We start from the raw sequence: 22,900 nt of genomic DNA on the forward strand, positions 1-22,900 counted from the left end.
GTGTGTGTGTGTGTGTGTGTGTGTGTGTGTGTGTGTGTGTGTGTGTGTGTGGTATCAAGGGCATCTATCAGTGTGTCATGTGGAGGAGGGATGAGTATCAGCAGAGGAAAAGGAAAGATATCGGTTGATACACGGAGGGATGACAAAGTGAGAGAGAGGAGAGGCAGTCATTATCAGATCTCAGAGACTGCATGTGTATTGTATGTGAGTACATGAGTTTGTTAGTGGATGTATGATAGGTATGATTATGAAAGAGTTACTGTAAGATTAGATAAGAGAAGGGTGCATGTTGCCCCCAATTTAAACTAGCCGTTATACAATAATGCTATAATGCTATGGTTGTGAAATGTAGCATTTATGTAGTGGCAAAATAATCTGAAAAATTAGTTAATTTATTGCCAAGCTAGAACAATTTAGAAAGTAAATATTTTGCAGCACAACTTGCCAAAAGTTGACATCACTTTCGTAAAAACATGGCAGACGAACAAACAAACTTTCGCTCACATGTAATTTATAAGATAGTATTAGATTGAAACCTAGAGTAGTGACCTAGATTAGTTAGAAAAGTTATTAATTACTATAAATCCTGATAACAAGTCTGGGACAAAATACAGCACATCTTCGTGAACACACTGAAGTCGAAAAACTCCCCAACTCCAATAAGCATGTGAATGCATAAACCATGAATAAAAGTTTTACATTAAGTTTTTTTTTTGTATTAACAGAAAGATGTTCGCATACAACTTCAATACCAGAATCTATGAAACTATTTAAAATTCCACTCTGTTATTTTAAATATATGTGGTCAGCCATCTAAAAATAAGCCTGTTTTATATTAATAGTAAAAAATATGACTTTTGTCAGGAGAAGCACTTTTCATCCAAAGTGTTCAGCTTGAAAGAATGTGCAGGCAGTGGAAAGGAATATATTTACATGTAAATGCTTGTGTATTGTTTAATCCTCCAAAAGACTATTTCCATTCAATTCCAGAGGGGCGTCACATGGGAAGACTGGCCATTATACTCCAGTCTGATTCCATTTATAGTAGTTGTCCTTGTGTGCTTCCTCTTTCGATAAAAATGGAATTACAGTTGAGTGTAATGATCTGCTTCGGCACACACCAACTGTTTGCATGAAAGAGGAAAATGTGTAGGTACCCGTCATCTTGATGTGATGAGGATATAGATTTCACACTAAAGTTGTGATGCTCTGACACTGCTGTTTCCAGGGATCATTTTATCGGATTATATAGGTCAATATATTGATATGCATCATATTACATTTGATGGAGCTGTCAAGTTTTATTTTATCTCTTGAGACTGTCAATGGACAGACAATGTTAGGCTGTGTCAGCACTGCCAAGCTCTAAAATTTGATAAACAAGTGAATAATCGACATGCATGCCATGATGTTCTCACACCTATCATACTGCATCACTACCTGGTTACAGGCCTCACAATCAACTATAAAACCAATCTTATCACTATATGGCTAAGCAATAAAAATCATGGATACAAAAACAAACATCATTGTCACATTTTGAAAAGACAGAAAATGTTCAGTTTCCAAAGTTACATGATCATGCTCCCTCATTGGCCTTAACTAAATTTAACTGTTGTATTTCAAGGTGCAGGTGAAATGCAGAACATGCCTAAAAGAGAAACAACACCTGTACTTGTATGTATGTACTTGTCGTGTATGAATCCTTATGTTTCCTCTCTTATTTTTCCTTTACATTGTAACTTTTTTAAAGCCTCCCGTGGACAGGTGTCATAAATTAGTGTTTCACTACAAACAGTAAACATAGTGCATCTGCTGCATGTGCATCATTGCATTACTATTGTGATTCCCATGTCAAATAAAATACACTTAACCAACTTCACTGAAATTGTGCATCCTAAAAAAGGCCAATAATAACCTTTTGTCAGAGAAACCTGCACTTAAAAATTATACACGTGTTAATTACAGTTAATTAAATTCAACATATGTAAATGTAAATGCTGTATATGTTGAATATGGCCATTATACATGGGTGAACAGTGGCGGCATTTATCAGTCGTGGTTTCCAGCTTCATGTCTGGTCCTGTAGTCTTGCCGTTTTTTTAACTCCCTGCAGTAATACAAGCAGCAGGCAGCAATATCCTACCAGTCTGCCAAGGTTAAACATGATCACATTCTCTCTTTCTATCTGCTTTTTTTCTTATCTCTCCTTTTACTTCAGGTCATAATGTGCTTTTTTTGGCTGAGCAGAATCCAATTATTGTCTGAGAACAAGAAGATACAGTATTACACAACTTATCTTAGAAGAGAAATGTGAACATTTTGTTCAATTCAATGCAAACCTGAAGCAGGATGAGAAGACTTCTGTTGAATTAGTTATCAGGCTGCACTGATTAAACTTTACATTTCAGAAGCTATTCTACCTTTTTGATCCCTTTTTAATCTTTTTTTTTTTTTAGCTTTTTGAGCTGTGGTCTTTCTTTGTGAGCCTTTATATTTCCCAAACTGACTGAACATGGATTTTCCTCACTGGGATACTCGATGGTGTTCAAACAACCCAAAGATCTTGCAGTTTCTTGCAGGGTCATATAACAGTCAAGTTTCTTCATCTGGTGGGTAAATGATTTCTGTTTGATGTCGTCCTCTCTCTTTGTTTTCACTCCCTTCCTGCCTACCTATTTCTTATTTCCCTCGTGCACTCTGTTTCATTCATCTTGTCAGTCTCTCCGTCCATCACTGTCGTTCTTGTCCATCCGTTGCTTTTTCCCTTCATTCGTCTCCCTTTTTTTTTTAGAGTCCTCCTGCCCCTCTCTTATCTGTGTCCATCACTGCACTTTCTCTTAGAGATCCACCCTCATCTGTCCTCATCTCTCTCCTTATGACCTACTCTCTCTCTCTCCCTCTTTCTCTCAAGTGACTAGCCACAGGTTAATTGTATTTGTAGATAGCGTACAGTGACTGAGAGAGCCCATTAGAGTACTGTACTGGCTGCCAACGGTAACATCGGGTCCAGGACATCCAGGACAGTGCAAATGCTGGTGTTAGCATTTGTCAGCAATGTGTGTTTGAGAGGGGTGTGTGGGTATCAGTGCATGTGTGTGTGTGTGTCTGTGTGCGTGTTAGCGTTAATAATGCAGGGCTGTTGATCACACTAAATGATTGATGACAGGGAGGTCATGGATAGAGCTCACGCAGGCTCACACACAGGAAAGAATAAAAGCCAACCCTAGCAGCGTCACGCTACATCAATATGCCCAAGCTGTGTGTACAACCCTAACAGTTAAACACACCACCATTTTAAAATTATTTCCTGTTCCTTGCATCATTATCACCATGTGTTGTGGTATTACTCAAACTCATGCCACATCAGCTACATTAGTACAGAGTGAAAAAAACTTTAAACATTTTTTATGTGAACTGAACTTGTTTACCCTCATTATCATTGTCCTTCACAGTCCCAACAGTGCTTAATTATTGATTCATGAAGCAGGCGTTGCTTATGGTACGTGTCATGACCTTACATAGCTGAGATCTCGCCCCATTTCTGCACACACACTAAGTGACTAACGTAAATCTAGCTTTAGGCTTTAGTCAATACATGCTTTGTGACACAACACCTTATTGATCCCCACTGAAGAATATATTTCCTCTTCCAGCCCTTTCAAAGAGGCTGTTAGGCAGTGACTGTCTTGCTCGATGACACTACAGCAGAGCAGATGGAAAACTTTAGGAATGAGATGTTGTATGATATGTATCCCCAGTGACGTGTGTGTGTGTGTGTGATGGTTCATTCCCCTCATCTGCTGTAGCTGGTAGCTGAAATTCTTGTGATCACAAATTGTCATGGATAGGATGATAAACTGATGTGGCACTTCTTTTCAGATTTTAATAACAGTAGCTGCAGTCATTGTGGGCGTTTCTGACTGAAAGACATGTAAGCGTGCCTACGTATCCTCGTAAACATTATGCTTACCACTGTACCGATTTTTTTAGCACTAACAGTCAGAGTTCTTCAGAGTGCCGCACTACAGACGTTGGAGTCAGCTTCTCTCCCTCTCTCCTCCTCCTCCTCCTCCTCCTCCTCTTCCTCTTCCTCTTCCTCCTCAATGCAGTGAGAAAGAGAATGCATGGCTTGGGATGAGATGTGAAGTGACAGCTGACTCTTGCAGTGGTTCCTGTGAGGTGCAGCCTCTCACAGGAAGAGAAAAGCATCACTAGCCCACATCTTTACCTAATGCTTCCCTGACTTACAGTTTGTTATTGGTGAATGGGCTGATTTATGGTCGTGGTTGTGGCTTTGCTATAAGGAGCTTTGTTTACTCTGAAGTTGTCAGCACTGTTGTGTAGATAATGCTTAAAAGAAGACTTGTCTTTTGCATGGTTGGGAAGATAAAAGCCCTTTTTTTACTTCCATCTATATTCAGAAACTTGTAAAGTAGCAGCAGTACTTCCTCACCTGCAGAGCACTCACTGTAATCATCAAAAGAGTAAAGGTGTCTTATTTGCAGGAGCTGTAATTGTTACTATACCCAACTTTTTATGTGAAAACAAAAACCTGTTCTTTGATTTAACCCATTTAGAACTGTATAATAACTCTCACACTTCCATAAACATATCAAATCATGCCAATGTGGTGGTTTAGCTTTTCTTACCTCCTTTATTTGAACGTGTGTGCCCAACTACCACTAACTCCTTGTGCTTCCTTTTCAGGTGTTCAACACCTATTCCAATGAGGACTATGACCGTCGTAATGAGGAGGTGGATCCTGTAGCCTCCTCCGCAGAGTACGAGCTGGAGAAGAGGGTGGAGAAACTGGAGCTGTTCCCTGTGGAGCTGGAGAAAGGTGGGAAGTATGAAAAAATCATTAAGTAGGAGGTGGATCCTGTTGGTTACCCAGTGGACAGATTCGCCCACATATAGGATGTCACATTTTTTATTATTAAGGTGTGAAATTTCTTTGATTAACATGAGATATGTGAGGTGACCATCTAGGTACTTTATTTGTTACATTTTAATGGCATGCTATAAAAACATCATCTGCTTATTTAGCTCTAAAAGACATCCAAGTGCACTTCCCTAGCATGAGCTACCTCCTGACTTGTCTTTGCCTCTTGAGATTTTGCTGCTCACAAGCCTAATATGGCCAATGACCCAAAATAGAATGACTTTATTTTGTAGGATTTCGCCATCCATTCCCTGTTATGTAACCCTAACAACTTGTGAATAATTAATGTAGGATGGAAAGGGACAAATGCTACACTGAAAGGGAATTTCCCATCCTGCACATTTCCTATTCATGTGAAGTCCAGCGTGAGTTTAGTAAATGCTGCTTCCCCTTTTTCCCCATTAATAAATCAATAATTTTTCTGTCTATTTTTGTTAACATATTCATTCATCAGTTTTTCCAGATGCCCATCACTCCATCTGACTTTACATTTCTGGAAGCCATTTTTGGTTTGGTGCTGATGTATTGATTGGATCCTAAATGCAGAACATCATTGTATGCACATACATACTCACGCATGTTGTTGTGTGTTCTGTATGTTTCCAGATGAAGATGGCCTGGGGATCAGTATAATAGGCATGGGTGTTGGTGCTGATGCAGGCCTGGAGAAACTGGGCATCTTTGTCAAGACCGTCATCGAGGGCGGAGCTGCTGAGAGAGACGGCAGGTGAGAGTTTCTGTAGTGTTGAATATTACACGTATAAATGAGTTACTCTGGAGTCACATCAAAGCAAACAAGCAGATGAAAAGTCAGTGTGTGCAGGAATTGTGCACTTCTTGTACAAAAAGGCACACAACAAATTAGCTATTTTGCTTCCATCTCCACCACACTCTCGCTTGTTCTCTCTTTTACACACACACACACACACACACACACACACACACACACACACACACACACACACAACTACAGTCACACTCTGTCCCTGTCAGATTTAGCAGCAGGGGTTTGGATTAGATTCGCTGGGAAAGGCACAGCCTGGGACATGAAGTCTCACGCAGGACTTTTGGTGTGAAGGTGTGTGTTTGTGTGTGCGTATGAATGAAAATACTTTATATGTGTTGTGTGACAGAAGCATTGCATTAGATGGTATTGTCTCTTGTTTTTGTGTCAGTTTGCTAGAATCTGTGTGCAGACGAGGACTGTTTTCCACATTTACACTATCTGTGTCCCTGGGTGATGTGTCTGTGTGTTGCTTTGTTTTTTTTGTGTGTCTTTGTGCATTGTTAGAGCCTGAACAGTGCTGAGTAAGCACTCCGCCAGGGGTAGATGAGGAGAAGACAGCCTCCCAGCGTGCGAGCTGTGGTTTTCTGCCTCTAAACCAGCTTCTACCTATTAGTGTGTCTGTGTGGTTCAAGTTCCACCTAAACAGATTAAAAACCGATAGGCAGCTCCACTCAATCCAGTAAGAGAGCAGTAAATATTGTCAGCTCTACATGCACACTGGGAACCTAATGCACTGGGGTTGTTTGTGATAGGTGTGTTTTCTTCTGGGATTAAGTTTTTTTTTGTGGCAGCCTTGGTATGGGCTTAAATTAGGGTCTTATGTATTGTAGCTGTGTTTCACCATATGTGAATGTATGAAACATATAGCACCTTCCATACAAGAAATCCAGCTCAAAATGCTTTACAACTAAAGAAATGACATGCTTGAACAACACATAAAAGAACATAAAATCGTGTAAAAACCATTCATGTAATATGAGATGGGAAATAAAACCCACTTGATAACATTATTAAACACAAGATAAAATAAAGTGAAAATACAATGTAAAGAGTGTGTACATCAGTGGTGGTAATTTAAGACTTAATAAGCAAAAACTCACCCTGTGTACACAATCTATTAATCAGCGCCTCAGTCTCTGAAGCCATCAGCAAACAGAACCTCCTTTTTCCCAACAGACACAGACTCACCACAAAAAATCTGAACAAATAGATTAAATTGTTTTCCAACCTTTTTTGTAACTACAAACCTTTATGCGAAGCTTTGTTATGCGGTCTCACACACACACACACACACACACACACACACACACTGGAAATGATTGGTGCAAATCTTTTTTAATTTGTTCAAAGAATGTCATGCACAGTTACAGATCTCCTTATGAATACAAAAAATTTAATGTATTTGTTCAGATATTTTTTCACACATTCAAACATTTTGGAATGTAATCATGTAAAATGTTTTCACACGTTCTGATATGGTGATACACAGCTACAATACATATGACTAATTGAAGCCCATATGGGCTGCCATTTTCAGGAGCATGTGTAGAGATCAGTTAAAATGCAGCGAGCTAGAGAGCTGGAAGAGAGGAATAGTGAACGAGGGGAAAGAAACAAACAGCTTGTTAAAAAAGTGTGAAATGTTGATCCTTTCCTAAGATGACAGTTGCTCTGACTCTGAAAAGTCTAATTTGCCTCACTGAGTGGAAGAAGCAAGTATGGAAAGTGGAAAAGATCAGAGGAAAGCTATGCTGGAGCTCAAGTAAATGGATCTCTGAGTCTGTGGGTTAGGGTCTTTTTTTATTTCAATCTGATTAATTCATTATTAGTGGTTCTCAGCAGTCCACAATGTATCCAGAGGAGTGTAGCCTAGTTACATACATGACTCAGTAGACAAGACCTGTGTTGATCTTAATAAACTATGTATGTCTTTATTGTTTTGAAATCCAGTTTCACTTGATTTTAAAGTAGTAATCCAGTAATCACATTGGACTAATATTGTACTGTAAGCCTTATTTCATTAAATTGAGATTGTTTATCTTTTAGAGTAGATTATATAAGATTAAATTTAGACGCAGTAGGTACCACTGTAACAAAATGCAATTAGCATCCTAACAGAGCAAATACTAGTAAATGCCTTCATATAAGTAGATAATAGTATGTACATAAGAATGAGTCATGTACTGTATATGAAGCATATGGACAGACTATTGGTTTATGGTTTGTATCTGAAACATTTTTTATAAAAAACAAACTCAGGACATCTAATGCATGTCACTGCTATCTCTTCATGTTTATTATCTGTATCTGCACTTTTCAATGAAGTAAAAAAAATCATCATTCACCAGCTCATCAACCGTATCTTAACTTGCATTAGAGGTAGAGAGAGTAATTTGTGCACTTACTGTGAAAACACTTATCAGCGTTTCAGTCAGTAAAACTCCAATCCCATTTGCTGCTGACCTTTTAAAAAAAAAAAAAAAAGCAGCAGATGGAGGACAAATGTAAAATGTATTCTTGACATCCTGTAAAAATGTTACAGCTTTTGATAGTGTAGGTCAGCTTTATGCAGAGTTCACATGATCAATATTTCTAATAGATGGTGGATAGAGAATCACCCTTGTCTGCTATTCTGCAGCTCTGCCTGAGTCACTGTGATTCTCCATAAGCCTTGAACACAATATGAGCAGTAAACTGAAGACTAAAGACTGTCTTGATAGCTATAAATACTGGAAAACTTGTGCAAATTAATTTGTCCTCTAAGTGCTAAGTGCTAAGTCACACGCACACACACACACACACACACACACACAGACACACATACATATATAGAGGGGAGGCGTCACCAGCCAGAAAGTAATTTCCTTCCGTCATTACCTCTCCATCTTTTGGGCTCTCTCTCTCTCTCTCTCTCTCTCTCTCTCTCTCTCTCTCTCTCTCTCTCTCTCTCTCTCTCTCTCTCTCTTGCTGAGTCAGACTTAATGGTCTGATACACACACACACAAACACAGGGGCACACACACACACACACACACAGGCAGGCAAGCAGACAGATAAATGAGCTTTGCTGCGTCTCACTGTTATGTCTGGTGCTGATGACCCAAGGTGTGTGTGTGGGGGTAGATTACTTGAGGTTGTCTGTGCATCCTTGTGTTGTCAGTTTTGGTTTATTTGCATTAACTGTCATCTTCCTTTGTTGTCACGTTGTGTTTTTCCTTCATTCTTCCCTCTGTTCGGAAGCTGTATGCTTGCCAGCCTCGACCACACAAAGCCAGATTACAACGTTAGATATTGTGAAGGTCAGAAAAGTGTCTGAGCTGCCGACTGACAGACAACCAGCATGCTTTCTTTCTAACTGTCAGGCCAGTGCGTTTCTATACATCCATACATACATGGTGTCACAGGTAGATTAAATCTTACTCTGCAGCTGCTGCACTGACAGACTCAGTGTGGCTGAATGGGAAACTGCAGCCATTAAAAAAACATTGTTAAATTCTGTGGAAAATCTGTTCAGAAATTCAAATGCAAATTGTAGTTTTTGTATTAAAATGCTAGTTGTATTGTAGGAATGATAAAGTATAATTTTAACTCACTGGATGCCCAAGGATCTTTTTTACACCCTTGAAATTGATTGAAATTTCATCCCAACCTTTATTTTCCTCTTCTTTTCTTTTCAAAAAAATAGGTTAAAATAGGCCCTCAGTTGTACTATCATCCGGCACATTAAGAAAAATGAAGCCAAGACTTCATCATCATTGTCAAGATGCTGTTCAGATTTCCATTTTTTATCAAATACAAAGCATTAAACTCCTTTGAATGTGTTGAATGTGAAAGAGAATTTGTTCCTCTTCTGACTAATGACTGATAATTTAAAGGTTCAGGATAAATGGAGGCTATTGTATGATAGTGAAGGTTAAATGAATAATGCTCATCTATTTATCCTAGTAGAATTAGTCAGTATCCTATCAATCATTGTCAGCTTTATGCAGTGGAATGTGCTTATTTGACAAGATTAAAATGGTCTTTGTTCACAGATATTGAAAAGTTTGATAGAAGATTCACTCATCTTGTGCTTTGTGCCACATTATTTACTCCAGGAGACATTGCCTTGGCAAGGTTGAAGCCAAACCTGTGATCTATGTGATGTGCTTTCATGACTTCATGCAGTGAAGTATTAAAACTATGTGCTGTTTTCTTGAAAACTTAATGAGAGATATTTTTGTTTTCTTCATTTGTCAAACAGCCAATTCAGAATCCCTCTAGGTCTGCTTTTATACCGATTTTCAAGCAGAAATAAATTGAATATTTAGTAAGGACATCTTTTTTAAGTGATGTATTCACAAGTTCTCCTTTCATTAGTCGTGAATCACAGGAGTCTCATCTCAGGACAAGAACTTATCCGACCTCCCCTCATGTCCAGAGCGGGGCAGAAATGCCCGCTGTGTTGTGGCCTGGAGTGAAAGCCCGGCTGTCCTCCGTGTCCTTGTTAACCCTCCTAGTTTGTTTTGATCCTCATCTCTTCTGTCTCTTGTTTCAGTAATAGTCTGGAGCTATCGCAGTGGAAAGTCTGCCACTGTTGCAATTTGAAAATGTTGTGAATATGCATGGTAGGGTAATCATTTGTCTCTTGCACTTCCATTTTCAAGAGGAACAGTGCGTTCTACTTTCAGTTAACATTTGCACACATATTGTGTATAAGTAAAACTCAATAAATCAGAGATATTTATACTCTGAAGATCATTACCCAAGTGTTAAATGATGCTTTTGTGTGTGTGTGTGTGTGTGTGTGTGTGTTTGTCAGGATTAAGGTGAATGACCAGATCGTGGAGGTGGATGGGACCAGCCTGGTGGGCGTCACGCAGAGTTTTGCCGCCTCCGTCCTCAGGAACACATCAGGAGTAGTCCGGTAAGACATGCACACAAACGCTACTTAAAGCAAATGATTTGTTTTTCTTAAAGCACCTAAAGAATTCTACTTTGAGAGCAACATAGTGACACACACATTACTTTAAAACTAATGAGAATTAATTTAAGAAAGTAATTGCAACAAGGGGAATTAAATTGGACAGTTAAAATTATGAGACTTTAATATTAAATATAATTTTAGATTCAGTGCTGGAGGAATTTCTTTTCATGGCACACACACACACACACACACACACATACACACACACACACAACACTTGGACATTTTATTAGTCATTTAATTAGTTAGTTATTTAATTAGTTATGTGACCCATATATATTTGTCACACCTGTGAGTACTCATGTAATTTGGCTGAGCGAACCTGAAGAAGCTACAGGCGAAACACACACGTTGATAGCTCCCAATAAAGTCCCAGCAAAGTTATTTGAATGTGTGGTGGATATTTTTAATCTTCACCTAATATGCACCTGCGACTGACCAGCACCTGATTGAAAATAATGACTGCATGGGGAGTTTTGTTCACTTGTATATTTTCACCCACTATTGAGGATATGTGGATTACCATAAGATTATAGAAACTTAAGTCTGTCAAGCAGCTATCAATCCTAAAATGCAGACTCCTGTCAGTTCCCAACATAATTACTAACAAACATATGCCTCTAAATGACATCCTTTTACTTTCAGCAATAAGTGAGGTTTCAGTGGGAAAAGACAGAGAACAATCTTCACTTTGACTACCACTTTGTGCTGTAATTCTGAATGCTTTTAGTCTTGTTGTCATGGTGCAGAAGTTGCTTCATAAAGCAGCCGTGCTGAGCTGCAGCACACTGTGAGCAAGATTTTCCTTGGCAGACTCTTTAACTTCATTAGTACTTCTGAGATAGGTGAAGAAGTGGAAGCATAATATCTGACAAAAGTCTTGTGTGTTTGACAGTGGAGCAGTTTCTGGCAGGGGTACACTCAGAGCAGAACCAAGCAGTGGGAAGGCAGACAGCACACACACACACACTCACACACACACTGACACTCAGCATGACAGGAAGGCTTTGATTTGGGAAGCCAGAGCTGTCCTTGGCGACGCCGTAGGCCTGCCATCTCAGCATTCAGTTGTTTCTTGTCTTTCTTTTTTATATGGCTTAGTGTTGTATTTTCTGTCTCTGTTTTGCCACCATCCTCAGCCTTAGTGCGACCGCTTTTCCCTCAGACCCCTGATTTTACTCTTCCTCTCTATCACTATCCCTTGCTTCCTCTCTCAACATCTCTTGTGCTGTTTTCATACCTCCTGTTTATACCTTTTTCTCCCTTTGTCCTACTTCTGTTTAATTTTCTCCATTCATCCATCCATCCATCCATCCTTCTATATACATACTACACAGTGACAAGACAGCTGTTATATTGCTGTTGAATAAACCAAAGGTCTCAGTGTGGTTTTCACCCTCAGTCTCCACGTTCCCTGTAGGATACAGATTTGGAAAGATAGATGGGTGTATGGACAGCACAATGTCTAATGAAAACTGGTGGCTGAACAAAGACATGTCCAACAGGAACAGAACACACTGTCAATTGGACAGATGCTGTTTGCTGAACTAATATTGACAGTGAAGGTTTTCCACATACCAGGATCTGATTGTAAAGGTGAGGCAGCCTTGAAAAGGTGCCACCTATCACCTGTGCATCTATTTATCAAGTAAAATAGATTAATATGAGCTCTGCAGATAGATTTGTAGTCTAAAAGTCTATGATTACTCTTAAAATATAACTCAATTGAATTAAAACATATGAATCTAATATTTGAAATTACAATAGTGTTACAGTTTTAATAATTTGGGATGACAGTGGTCGCTCTTTATTTTTATCTTTATTTTTTTAATCACCAGACCTATTTTCACTCTTCTCTTCCTCTCTCCTCTCTCACTTTTCAATTTTTCTCCATCACGTCATCCACTCTGTACACCACCTCCTCCTACTTCTCGGTAAATCCTTCCCCCTCTCTGTCTGATCACTAGAGGTTTTATGGCCAACTGTCCTAGATTTGCCATTTTAGCTATATTTAACCCTGACTTCCAGCAGCAAATTGTCCAGGTTTTGAAGTCAGACCACAACCCCCTCAGGGTGAAGAAACTATATTTTTAAGATGCTGTCATAGAGATCAGCTAGGGGGAAACACAAAAAAAATATTTCGTAACATAATGTAAAACATAGAAATCATGGCTTGTCTCACCTCTAGAAGATAGTTGTTGAATTTAGACTTTAACCCAAAATTATATAATCCACTTTAGTCAGCCAAAAAGCACTCAGACTAATTGTGTGAGTCGCATTAACATAATAATCTTAAACTCTGAAAGGGCCAAGCTGACATGCATTTTCAGCACCTGTCTTTGTAAAATCCCCTTACACCTCAACATATTTCTTTTGACAGAACAAAGCATTAAATCTAATTATTTTCACCATCTTCCATCGATAGTTCTTTTTTAATTATATGGTTTGCAATATTCTACATTCTACATGTCAAAATGACCAAAACTAACAATTAATTGATCCTATTAACAATTGTTGCATGTGTAACCCTGATATACCTTTGTGTCATAGAGCTCCACTGTTGTTCAAAAAACTACTGAAACCACATAAATGAGCCACACTGTTGCACAGGGTGATATTTTCCTCCATTATGGCAATGGGTACTGGTTTATTTTTAGTCACCATATCGTCCCTGTGTAAACACTCACTAGAACACCAAATGTGTATTAATCTGCAGCTAAAAATAGTCCCTAACAAATGTTTTGGTTATTCCTGTTTGAGTAACGTTTAATAAAATCTACAATGCAGAGCTGTTTAAGGAAACAATTTAGCTTTTTTTTTAAAGAATTGAATTATATATTTGTAATCCATCTATTTTTTTAAGATATACATCATCTGTAAGATTGAATGGGTTTAGAGCTGATTGTCACAAGATAGACTAACACATATTACTTTTGGTCTTTTAACGGGATTCATGGAAATTGAGAACAAATAAGAATATGTTATAAGATATGTTAAATGATGATAGTGAGAAAATATAAAATAACACCATGATTATCAGTAAGTCTATAACAATACACCAAATGTTCACAAGGAAATCTCAGCTTGACCTTAAAACATAATAGATACTACATCTCCACCATGGTTGACCAGTTATATCTGTTATGTTTGAACCTGTACTGACATCCTCAAATGTCTGTCAACCCATGACTATCTAATGGAGAAGACACATGTCCTGACCTATACCACTTCTCCCTGCATCACTTCTCCATTCTTCTTTCTGTACTTGAACTTTACGTTTCACACATCACGATCTTGATCAGTGTAGAATCCCTTTGAGTTCCTGTACATACTGTATATTCAGCACAAGTTATGCCTGTATTAAAAGGAGTAAATGAGATTGATTGTGAAGTTTCAGCAATTGAATTGACATAACGCTGTGTGTGGCAGCCCCAGAACAGTGGGAGGCAGGGAGGCACCAAGACAGACTCCCCATGCGTGAGGAGGCTGTTTCCAGGTCAGCTGCTCCTCAGACCTCCCTGCTGTCCAAAGGCTTCATCCACTACAGCACTTAGCTTGGCTAGCATCCTCATTTTTTCTCTCTCTCTCTCTCTGTCCTACCCTTCAGTTGTTCCTTCACATGTAGATCAAGTACGCCTCTCTTCTGGAGCATAAGGCCTTTTCTACATCGCCTTTAGAAATATATGAAAGAGCTCTTGGGAACTGAATTCATTTGATTAGACCCTGTCTCGAAGCTTCTCTCTCACTCTCTCTTTCTGTCTATCTCTGCACACAGACAGCACATACTGTAGGAACAAGCTCACACACGCACAAACACACACACATCACATACACACACACACACACACACACACACACACACACACACACACAGTTATACGGTCCCTGCTGGGTCGGAGATTTCCTGGAATAGGTCAGAGAAATTGTTATCCATCGCTACTTGGTTTTGGCAGAGTTAGAGAGGAGAATAAACTAAAGATTATGTTATGAATTTTCTTTTGGATAGCAGTATCATTATTTATAATAATGTTATGAGGTTTGGGCAGAAGCATGCAGGGAGGAATACATCATTCTGCTTTCAGATTAATGATAATGGGAAATATGCGCCCTTGAATGTAGACTTCCTCCAACACACGCACAGCTTGCAGGAAAGCATATTATTAACTTCAGTTTCAAAGGAGTGATTGCATAATTTTCAGTTTTCCAAATGTCATCTTGTGCTCTCTCTCCCCATTTTATTCTTTTTTTCATGTCTTTCAACTCCCTGGTTAACTCTTATGGTGCTTGTAACAGGATATATACTGTAGTAAGGTCCCATGTCAATAGCTTGGGGGCACAGCCTGTGGCTCTCTCCACCTCCGTGCCAGGCTAATGACAGGCTGCCTGGCTGAGCTGACTGCCCTCTCACATTATTATGTGTGTCCTGTCTCCCGGCCCTGCCCTGATACGTCAGCAGATATCGCTGTCATTGCTATGTGGCTGTGGGTGTCTGCTGCTCTCGCAGAGCGACGGCTGTGTTCATTTCTCTGTACAAACACGCACCGCTTTCTCAACACTATGAGAGAAATGGAGTAGAAATTTCATAAATGTTTAAATGTATACATGCCTTTTAAAAGGTCATACGTATTAGGTATGATCTTCATGTCACTGTGGAAAGTTTTTCAAAAAATGATGTCCTGTTTATAAATAGCATTGTAAAACACGTAGTTACCATAAACAAGCTTACATAAATGGTTGCCCCATTTTTGAACATTTATAATATGTTTTGCACGAGCATTTATCAGAGGAGGTATTTCCCATAAGATTTGCCACATCCTGTTATAGCTACCCTTTCCACTAGAAGCACTCGAGCAGATTTTCTGGAAAAAAAAAAAGCTCATACACTGACGATAAAATTGTTTGTTTATGAAATCAAAATGCTCATGTGAGTGTCAGCTTTGTTTTTAAAAATGTGCAGTAACTGTTATGTAAGCACAGGCTGCTTGACTCAGTGTGTGTGTGCACATTGCCAGGACTGTCTACAACAGTTCGTGTTGTTGCAGGTTTGTGATTGGCCGAGAGCGTCCAGGTCAGCAGAGCGAGGTGGCCACACTCATCCAGCAGACCCTGGAGCAGGAGAGGAGACAGAGAGAGCTACTCGAGCAGCAGTACGCCCAATACGACGCTGATGATGATGAGGTAATGACCAATACCATTTTCATTTGACCATACACTACTGGACACAGCCTCTGTGCTGAAGGTGGATTAAAGTGTTGTACTCACACAATAATGTAGAGTGGATGCAAATAGCCAAGATACAGCTCACTTGATAACAGTTTTTAGACTCATAAAGGTCATTATATTTGAATTAATTTAAAGTTCATCTGCATACCTCACCTTATACATGACACTAAATATGGAAAATGAGGCTAAATAAGTTCCCTTCCAATGACAGTTTCAGCTTCATAACTCCATAAAGCTGATTGACAGTAAGCTTTGATGCCGACAAAATAAAACACTCTCTCATACACACACACACACACACACACACACACACACACACACACACATGCTAGGAGGACACCATGTGAGCTTCAGACCTAGAAAGCATCACTCAGCGTTTCCCCTTCTATTTCTGCTGCTTACTCACACTGCATTTAATCCACCAGCTACTGAGCTCACGGCTCTGCAACTCATAGTGTGTGTGTGTGTGTGTGTGTGTGTGTGTGTGTGTGTGTGTGTGTGTGTGTGTGTGTGTGTGTGTGTGTGTGTGTGTGTGTGTGTGTGTGTGTGTGTGTGTATGTATCCTGGAGACACACAAGCATGCAAATACACTCAAACAACATAGTAACATCAATCAATGTGCAGTGCACCCTTGCTAATACACACCAGAACAGCTGCACTCATGCATAGATTTACATTCAGACACACACATACACACACACACACATACATACACTCTCACTCAGGCATACCCTCTCTCTCCCCGTGCCATCTTCATCAGTGTTGTCTGAAGTCTCTCATTTCCTGGTGGACATGGGATTGAGAGCCCTCATGCATAAGAAACTCCTCTCCAGGCACTGGAAGCTGATCCCAGCAGCCATAATCACAGCCACATACACATGTAAAACTGTCAGCTCTCATTAAAGGTCCTATAGAGAATCAAGACTGGAATCCAGTTGTATGAGAAGACCTCACAATGTAGAGCCTAATTTAAGCACACAGGAAACCTTACTTCTTGTGTTATCTTCCAAAGCTCTACCATGGCTTTGCATCTTGGCGATATAATGAAAATAAAACTTGAACAGCCTTTTCAGTCATTCCAGTGTTCCTCCAAGGATGCATAAACATAAGAATAGTGATTGTTAATTGCTAATCCATACATAGATAACAAACTGCTTTAAAAATACACTTCAAACCGTGGCGCAGCAGCTACCGATATGGTAAACAGTTTCAAAACCAATGCAAAGATCTATGGCACAATAAAAAAAAGCTCATCAATATTAACGTCTCTATAAATATTAGAACGAGTTCTCACTGGGTGGGCAGGGAGGGACGTCATTTCTCACTTAGTGCTACCCGGGTCGACGTGAAAGACAGCTTTTCATTGGAGGCCGGGGCCCGGGTCCCAAGTGCTCCCTCGGTTAGTAATAAACATCACACACACACACACATCAGACTACTTTTGGCTGTGATTATATGTAATCTAACACACATGCAGGCCCATCTGTCAGTAGTTAGATGTCAACACACACATGGGAAAAGCACTGACACACACATGCAAAACAAAATATTAAAGTCTGATGATTCCCATATTAACCCTTAAAAACAACAGAAAGACTAAACTGAATAAATTAAAGAAATGCTTAAACAATTATTCGTTTAGTTTTTATTGTTTATTATATTTAACTGAATAAAAGGCAGATTGTCCCACAGAAGTCAACAAATTAACACCATCTTTAGGCACAAACACACACATGCTGTGTTCATCATAGAAGATGGTTAGTGAAGATACACAACTTAAGATCTTTCATGACATAAAACAACTCAACAGGGTTGTATTATTGCTGTTTAAAATACTGTGATTTAACAAATATCCATGTTTTTTTATTACAATTACTTTGAACAACAGAGTTAGGTTGACATGAGGCATCCATATGCTTATTCAAGAGCTATCAGAAAAAAATTCCCTGTCGTAAAAATGCTCATTTTTGTAAGAGAGGTAGTTTCTCTATTGATATAAATATAAATATAGGCTACAAAATTATCAAATATAACCTTAAGTGATCAAATAACATTAAGTCTACACTATATTCCATTTATATATATGTATGATAGTATGATACTGTGTATAGTATTAAATATTCTGTAAGCTCATACACTGACTCAAAGCTTCGTGCAGTGGCTCTTGTGCAGTCAAAGGAGCAGTCATAGCCCTGTCCTCTAGTAAGTCATTATGCAAACATCATACTTGTATTAGACATTCATAGTGCAGGTCATCATGTGCTGAGCACCCTCTAAACAACAACAGGATTTCTCCTCAGATTGTCCCATCCTCCTCTGATTCTTCATGCATGTGGTTGGAGGGGATGCATTTATCATATGCAAATTAGTGTTTGACTGCCTTCACATGTATTCAACGGTTAACTCCACCTCCAGTAAATGAGACCTTAATATACAATGCTGGTACCATGGCAACAGGCAAGCCTATTATGAAGTGGAGCTATGCGTGCAAACAAATCAAGCCTGGATACCGTTATCTGGGTGGGAGATGGATGGAGGGCAGTGCAGTGAAATAGATGAGGAGAGGATGTAAGCCAAGAAGATGAGCAAGTATGAGACCGTGTGTGTGTGTGTGTGTGTGTGTGTGTGTGTGTGTGTGTGTGTGTGTGTGTGTGTGTGTGTGTGTGTGTGTGTGTGTGTGTGTCTCACGTGTGTGGGAGAGATTAAGACAGAAAGATGGCAGAGAGAAAGATAGATTGTAGATAGAGATGCAGGGCCATTTACATGTAAATTCACATATAAATGATAAAACGACATCAATCTGGTTGCTCAGGAACATTTTTAAAAGACTGATTTGATAGGAAGAAAGAAAGTTAGATAGGATAGTTGTGTGATTTCAAGAGGAAGGCAGCAAATATTTCAACTGAAAATATCCGGCTCAGTTGGTCATTTGCCAAAAAGTGAATCAACTGATCCACATAGATCTAACTCCTAATGGCCGATGTCACTATTCATTACACAGACACTAACACAGGGTGGAATACATTCAGTCTAATAGCCTATATTACTGGCAAGCCACAAAATATAGATCAAATGTTGTTTAATACAACTTCTAAAAGCAATAATAATCATTATTTGATTTTTATTCAGGATTTTGAATAAAAGATGAATAAGTCTGTAACATTCTTGCACATGACACAAGATATTGACTAGTATTTAAAGATCCCATCAAGACAATACACCCCGTTGACTAATGATCTGTTACTCAAATTTTTCCACAAAAAAGTTGAATTACGTACTTAAAAATTCTGAAGACTACATCTCCTCCTCTCCCCTCACTGAAAAATTCAGAATTAATTATGAAGAATGAAAATAAGTTTAACTACTGGACACAAAATGTCTCTTATGTCACTTAAATGTCTATTCTCAGTGTTTATGCGCTGGAGGCTTCAAGTATCCACATCACACTTGTATAATTGGACCAGGAGCTGGCTCCAAACTATTTGTGACGTCACAAATCCTGCACATAGGTTCACATATTACACTCAGATTTAAAATGAGTACAGAGAAACTTTCTTCTTCAGTAGGTAAATGTGAAAACTGCCTGCTAGTGTCAAACTCTGCACACACATCATTCTGCACACTGAAGCTTAAACATTATGATTAAGGAACAGGGGGAAAAACACATTTTTGACTGGAGGGGACTTTAAAAATCATGAAAAGTGATGTTCATGATTTTGCAGCTGTTCTTTATTTTTATAGAAGTGACACTTACGCTTCACTGGTCTGTCAAAGCAATTCATTTTTGACAAAGTTTTGGGAAACTAAGCGGGTTTCCAAAATGTTACATAAAGGATAGCATTAAAATAGCATTACTTCTGCAAAATAGAAAGTAAAAAGAGAGTGGCATGAGGTAAACGGATAGGAGTTATTTTTAGAGCCCGACACGCAACGTGTAGCAGGTAGAGTAACGTGATGCACTCTGACTGCTGCTGCTTTTAGAGTTGATGTGAGACAGAAGAAGAGGGAGATAGATGACAAACAGATGCTGCAGTTGGACAGCTGGGTGAAGCTGCTGAATCCTTAAAGTACTCTATAGGCTCACATTTAAAAAAAAAAAATACTTACATGTCCTTATGTGCACTGAAATATATTCATTCCATACTGGTTGTGAAGAGATCACTTCTTAATGTACTTTTAACGTAAGTGATTAAGGACAAAACCCACAGTCTTGGTTCGGTGAAAAAAATGTGTTCAAAACTTGAAGCTGAAGCTAATATGAGGCTTAATGAAAGCGAGTAGACTGTGTACTGACTTTGCACTCCCTCTTAAAGCAGACAGGGGAGTACGCCACAGATGATGAGGACACGGGGACAACGGTGGCAGGTGGCGAGAAGAGCATCGAGGTGTTTGACTTGCCAGAGACAGAGGACATCCTGTCTCCATCGGAGTTAGACGCCACCAAACTCTACCAGAAGTTCAGAGAGGTAAATGACTTTCTCATTTACACTTCAATCACTGCTCCTGAATATCCCTGTGTGAGGATAACACAACTGGGAGCCCACCATAATTATCTCTGTCAGTGCTTTGAAGCATAAATTGCAAATATACCCACACACACTGGAGTAACTTGGCCACAGAAAAAAGGTGATTCAATTAAGTAACAAAAGATGCTGACACAATGGAATCTAGCAGCCCTGCTTTGCTTGGCAGAGTTTTATTCTTTTGTTAAAATCTAAGATTTGTTTAGTCTGCCTAATCCCTAATCTGGATGATTAGAAGTGTGCATAGAAAAGCGATGGAAAACCCATGCTCATTACATCGCTAATTATTTGTGTTTGGTTAAAACCCACCGAGGAGGACCTGTTAAAACCTCTGAATCAATTTATATCCTGGTCTTGGCAGCCAGCCTCTGAGAATAGAAACTCATTTTGTTAAACTTTTGCTTGACATCTGTAAAACTGAGGTTGCCCTAAAACTGCGGCTATAAAATGGAGAACCAATTTACTGACAGTTAACTTGTTCATGCTTTTTTAGGCTGCTGAGAGGCTGGTAATATTGATTGAACACTCCAGCACTGTTTTTGGCATTTTATGTAGACTGCCACAATGGCTGTATGACACATTTAACAAATGGCTTCAGCTGCACTGCAGGCACCGCAGGGGATATCGAGTGAAGCAATAATGTAATCCCTGCTCTCAGGATGTATGCATCCATTTTCTCTATATACTGACCTCTCTCACTAGTGTAGTTTTTTCCTTTTTTTCTTTTAAACGGCTCTTGTCTTGGCTGTCTTTTAACAAACTCACCCAAGGAGAAAAGGAAGCCAAGCACATGGGGAAATAATACAGGCAGAAGATTACTTTTTTATTTGATTTAACTATTCTCTTCCATGCTGCTGTTCAGATCCCTTTAATTTTTAATGGGTTTTTTTAACTATGTTTTGTGGCCAAGTGCGACTAATACTTACTTTGTCAACACAGTAGAGAGACAGAGTATTGCTAATACAGAACACACATACTACTAAAATGCTTTCCTTAAATCTCTGTCGCACATCTCATTAGAAACTGTTTGGGAATGCTCCACACAGTCTGCTCACCATCAGAGAGAGTAACAAGCTACAGAGCTAGATGCTATTAGTGCAATCAGCTTCTTGATATTCACTGAATTGTAAGTGCAGTATCTAGGTTGTGTGCATAGATTTCATTCTCATTTAACCAACTTACAAATGTGAGTTTCTATTTCTCTTTAAGCTGCTACCTTCAACAAAAACCTGGTGTGTGTGTGGCCCAACAAAACCTTCATTTAAATAAATTTAGGAGTATTTTAAGTGAAAAATAAAGCTTCAAAATGTAGAAAAAATAAGTCTGATTGGTGGGGATATAGTTGCATTTCACCTCTGAATGTTCCCGTCTTCACTCCTTCACCTTTATGTCATTTCTCCCTCACTCACGTTCTACTTCTCTTGCTGGATCTCTCATTTTACTTCTCTTCCTATTTCCTCATCTCTTGTTCCGTATCTAGGTCTATCCCTCAATTTTTCTCATTATCTTTCTCCCTCTCTCTCTCTGTCTCTGTCTCTAAATGACTGACTTCGCATACATAACTCCTTGTTGCTCTTCGTTTCCAACTCTTTTTTCCCATATAACACACCACATATCATGCAATATCTAAGCCATTTTGTTTCCACTTCAGTCTTAAAACTTTTTCAGATATTACATCAGAAAGAAGTAATGTATTTCAGTTATCTCACAAAATTACCACTTTAAGGTCAGAGAAATGTATGAGTTTTTAGATTTAATGTTATGTTAAATACAGATCTGTCCATATCCATTGCCTTTCCATGCCTCTTCTCTGAGAGTGCGTGTCAGTGCTGGAGCTGGGATGCTGTCAGGGGAGGACAGGGTCTGCTGCCTCTGTCCGTCACACTGTATCGACAGCAGAGAGAGGCTGCCCAGCCATGCATTTGATTTTCTGACCGCCCTCTCTTTCCTCTCCTATCTCCTCTGTTCTCCGCCACTGTTTCCTACAGCTCCAGATCAAACACACAGTGACCGAGGCCGAGATCCAGAAGCTTAAAAACAAGGTAAGAGATTAAAACTGTCAATGTGCAGACTGTGTGTTGGTTCAAATGACAGAGGTTTGTCCGAGTTCGAACTATAAAAGATGCTGAACTTGTGTCAGGACAACAAATGATCAGGGGTTCAAGCTAGGTAGGAAAGCTTTAGGAATAGATCTTATACATTAGAAAGGGATAGAAAACTAATTACTTTCCTTAATAGTTATAATTTTGTAATCTGTTTCTTAAAAAAGGATTTTAAGTACAGTATCTACAAATATGAGATATTTTTAAAAAATCAACCTTCCTGTAATAATCTGTAATTGTTTTCTTTGCAGTTTCATCTTAGACAGAAAGTCTATTGCAATTGCATATATATTTCAGTAGTGTGCCTTCAGTTTTCTGTAAAATGTCCATGTCCTTCTCAGTGTTGACAGTGTC

The 22,900-nt window shown here is 39.0% G+C and overlaps 1 protein-coding gene across 1 annotated transcript in view; it reads left to right on the top strand.

The window, feature by feature from the left end:
• ppp1r9a (protein phosphatase 1, regulatory subunit 9A) overlaps positions 1-22,900 on the top strand; it is a 45,429-nt gene that overhangs the window by 10,515 nt on the left and 12,014 nt on the right. The window contains exons 3-8 of the mRNA XM_053334581.1: positions 4,711-4,843; positions 5,552-5,672; positions 10,534-10,638; positions 15,741-15,876; positions 20,235-20,387; positions 22,433-22,486. Of these exons, the coding sequence (XP_053190556.1) occupies positions 4,711-4,843; positions 5,552-5,672; positions 10,534-10,638; positions 15,741-15,876; positions 20,235-20,387; positions 22,433-22,486 (702 nt within the window). The remainder of the gene's footprint in view (positions 1-4,710; positions 4,844-5,551; positions 5,673-10,533; positions 10,639-15,740; positions 15,877-20,234; positions 20,388-22,432; positions 22,487-22,900) is intronic.

Source organism: Scomber japonicus, chromosome 15, assembly GCF_027409825.1.
Source record: "Scomber japonicus isolate fScoJap1 chromosome 15, fScoJap1.pri, whole genome shotgun sequence".
Classification (NCBI taxonomy): Eukaryota; Metazoa; Chordata; class Actinopteri; order Scombriformes; family Scombridae; genus Scomber; species Scomber japonicus.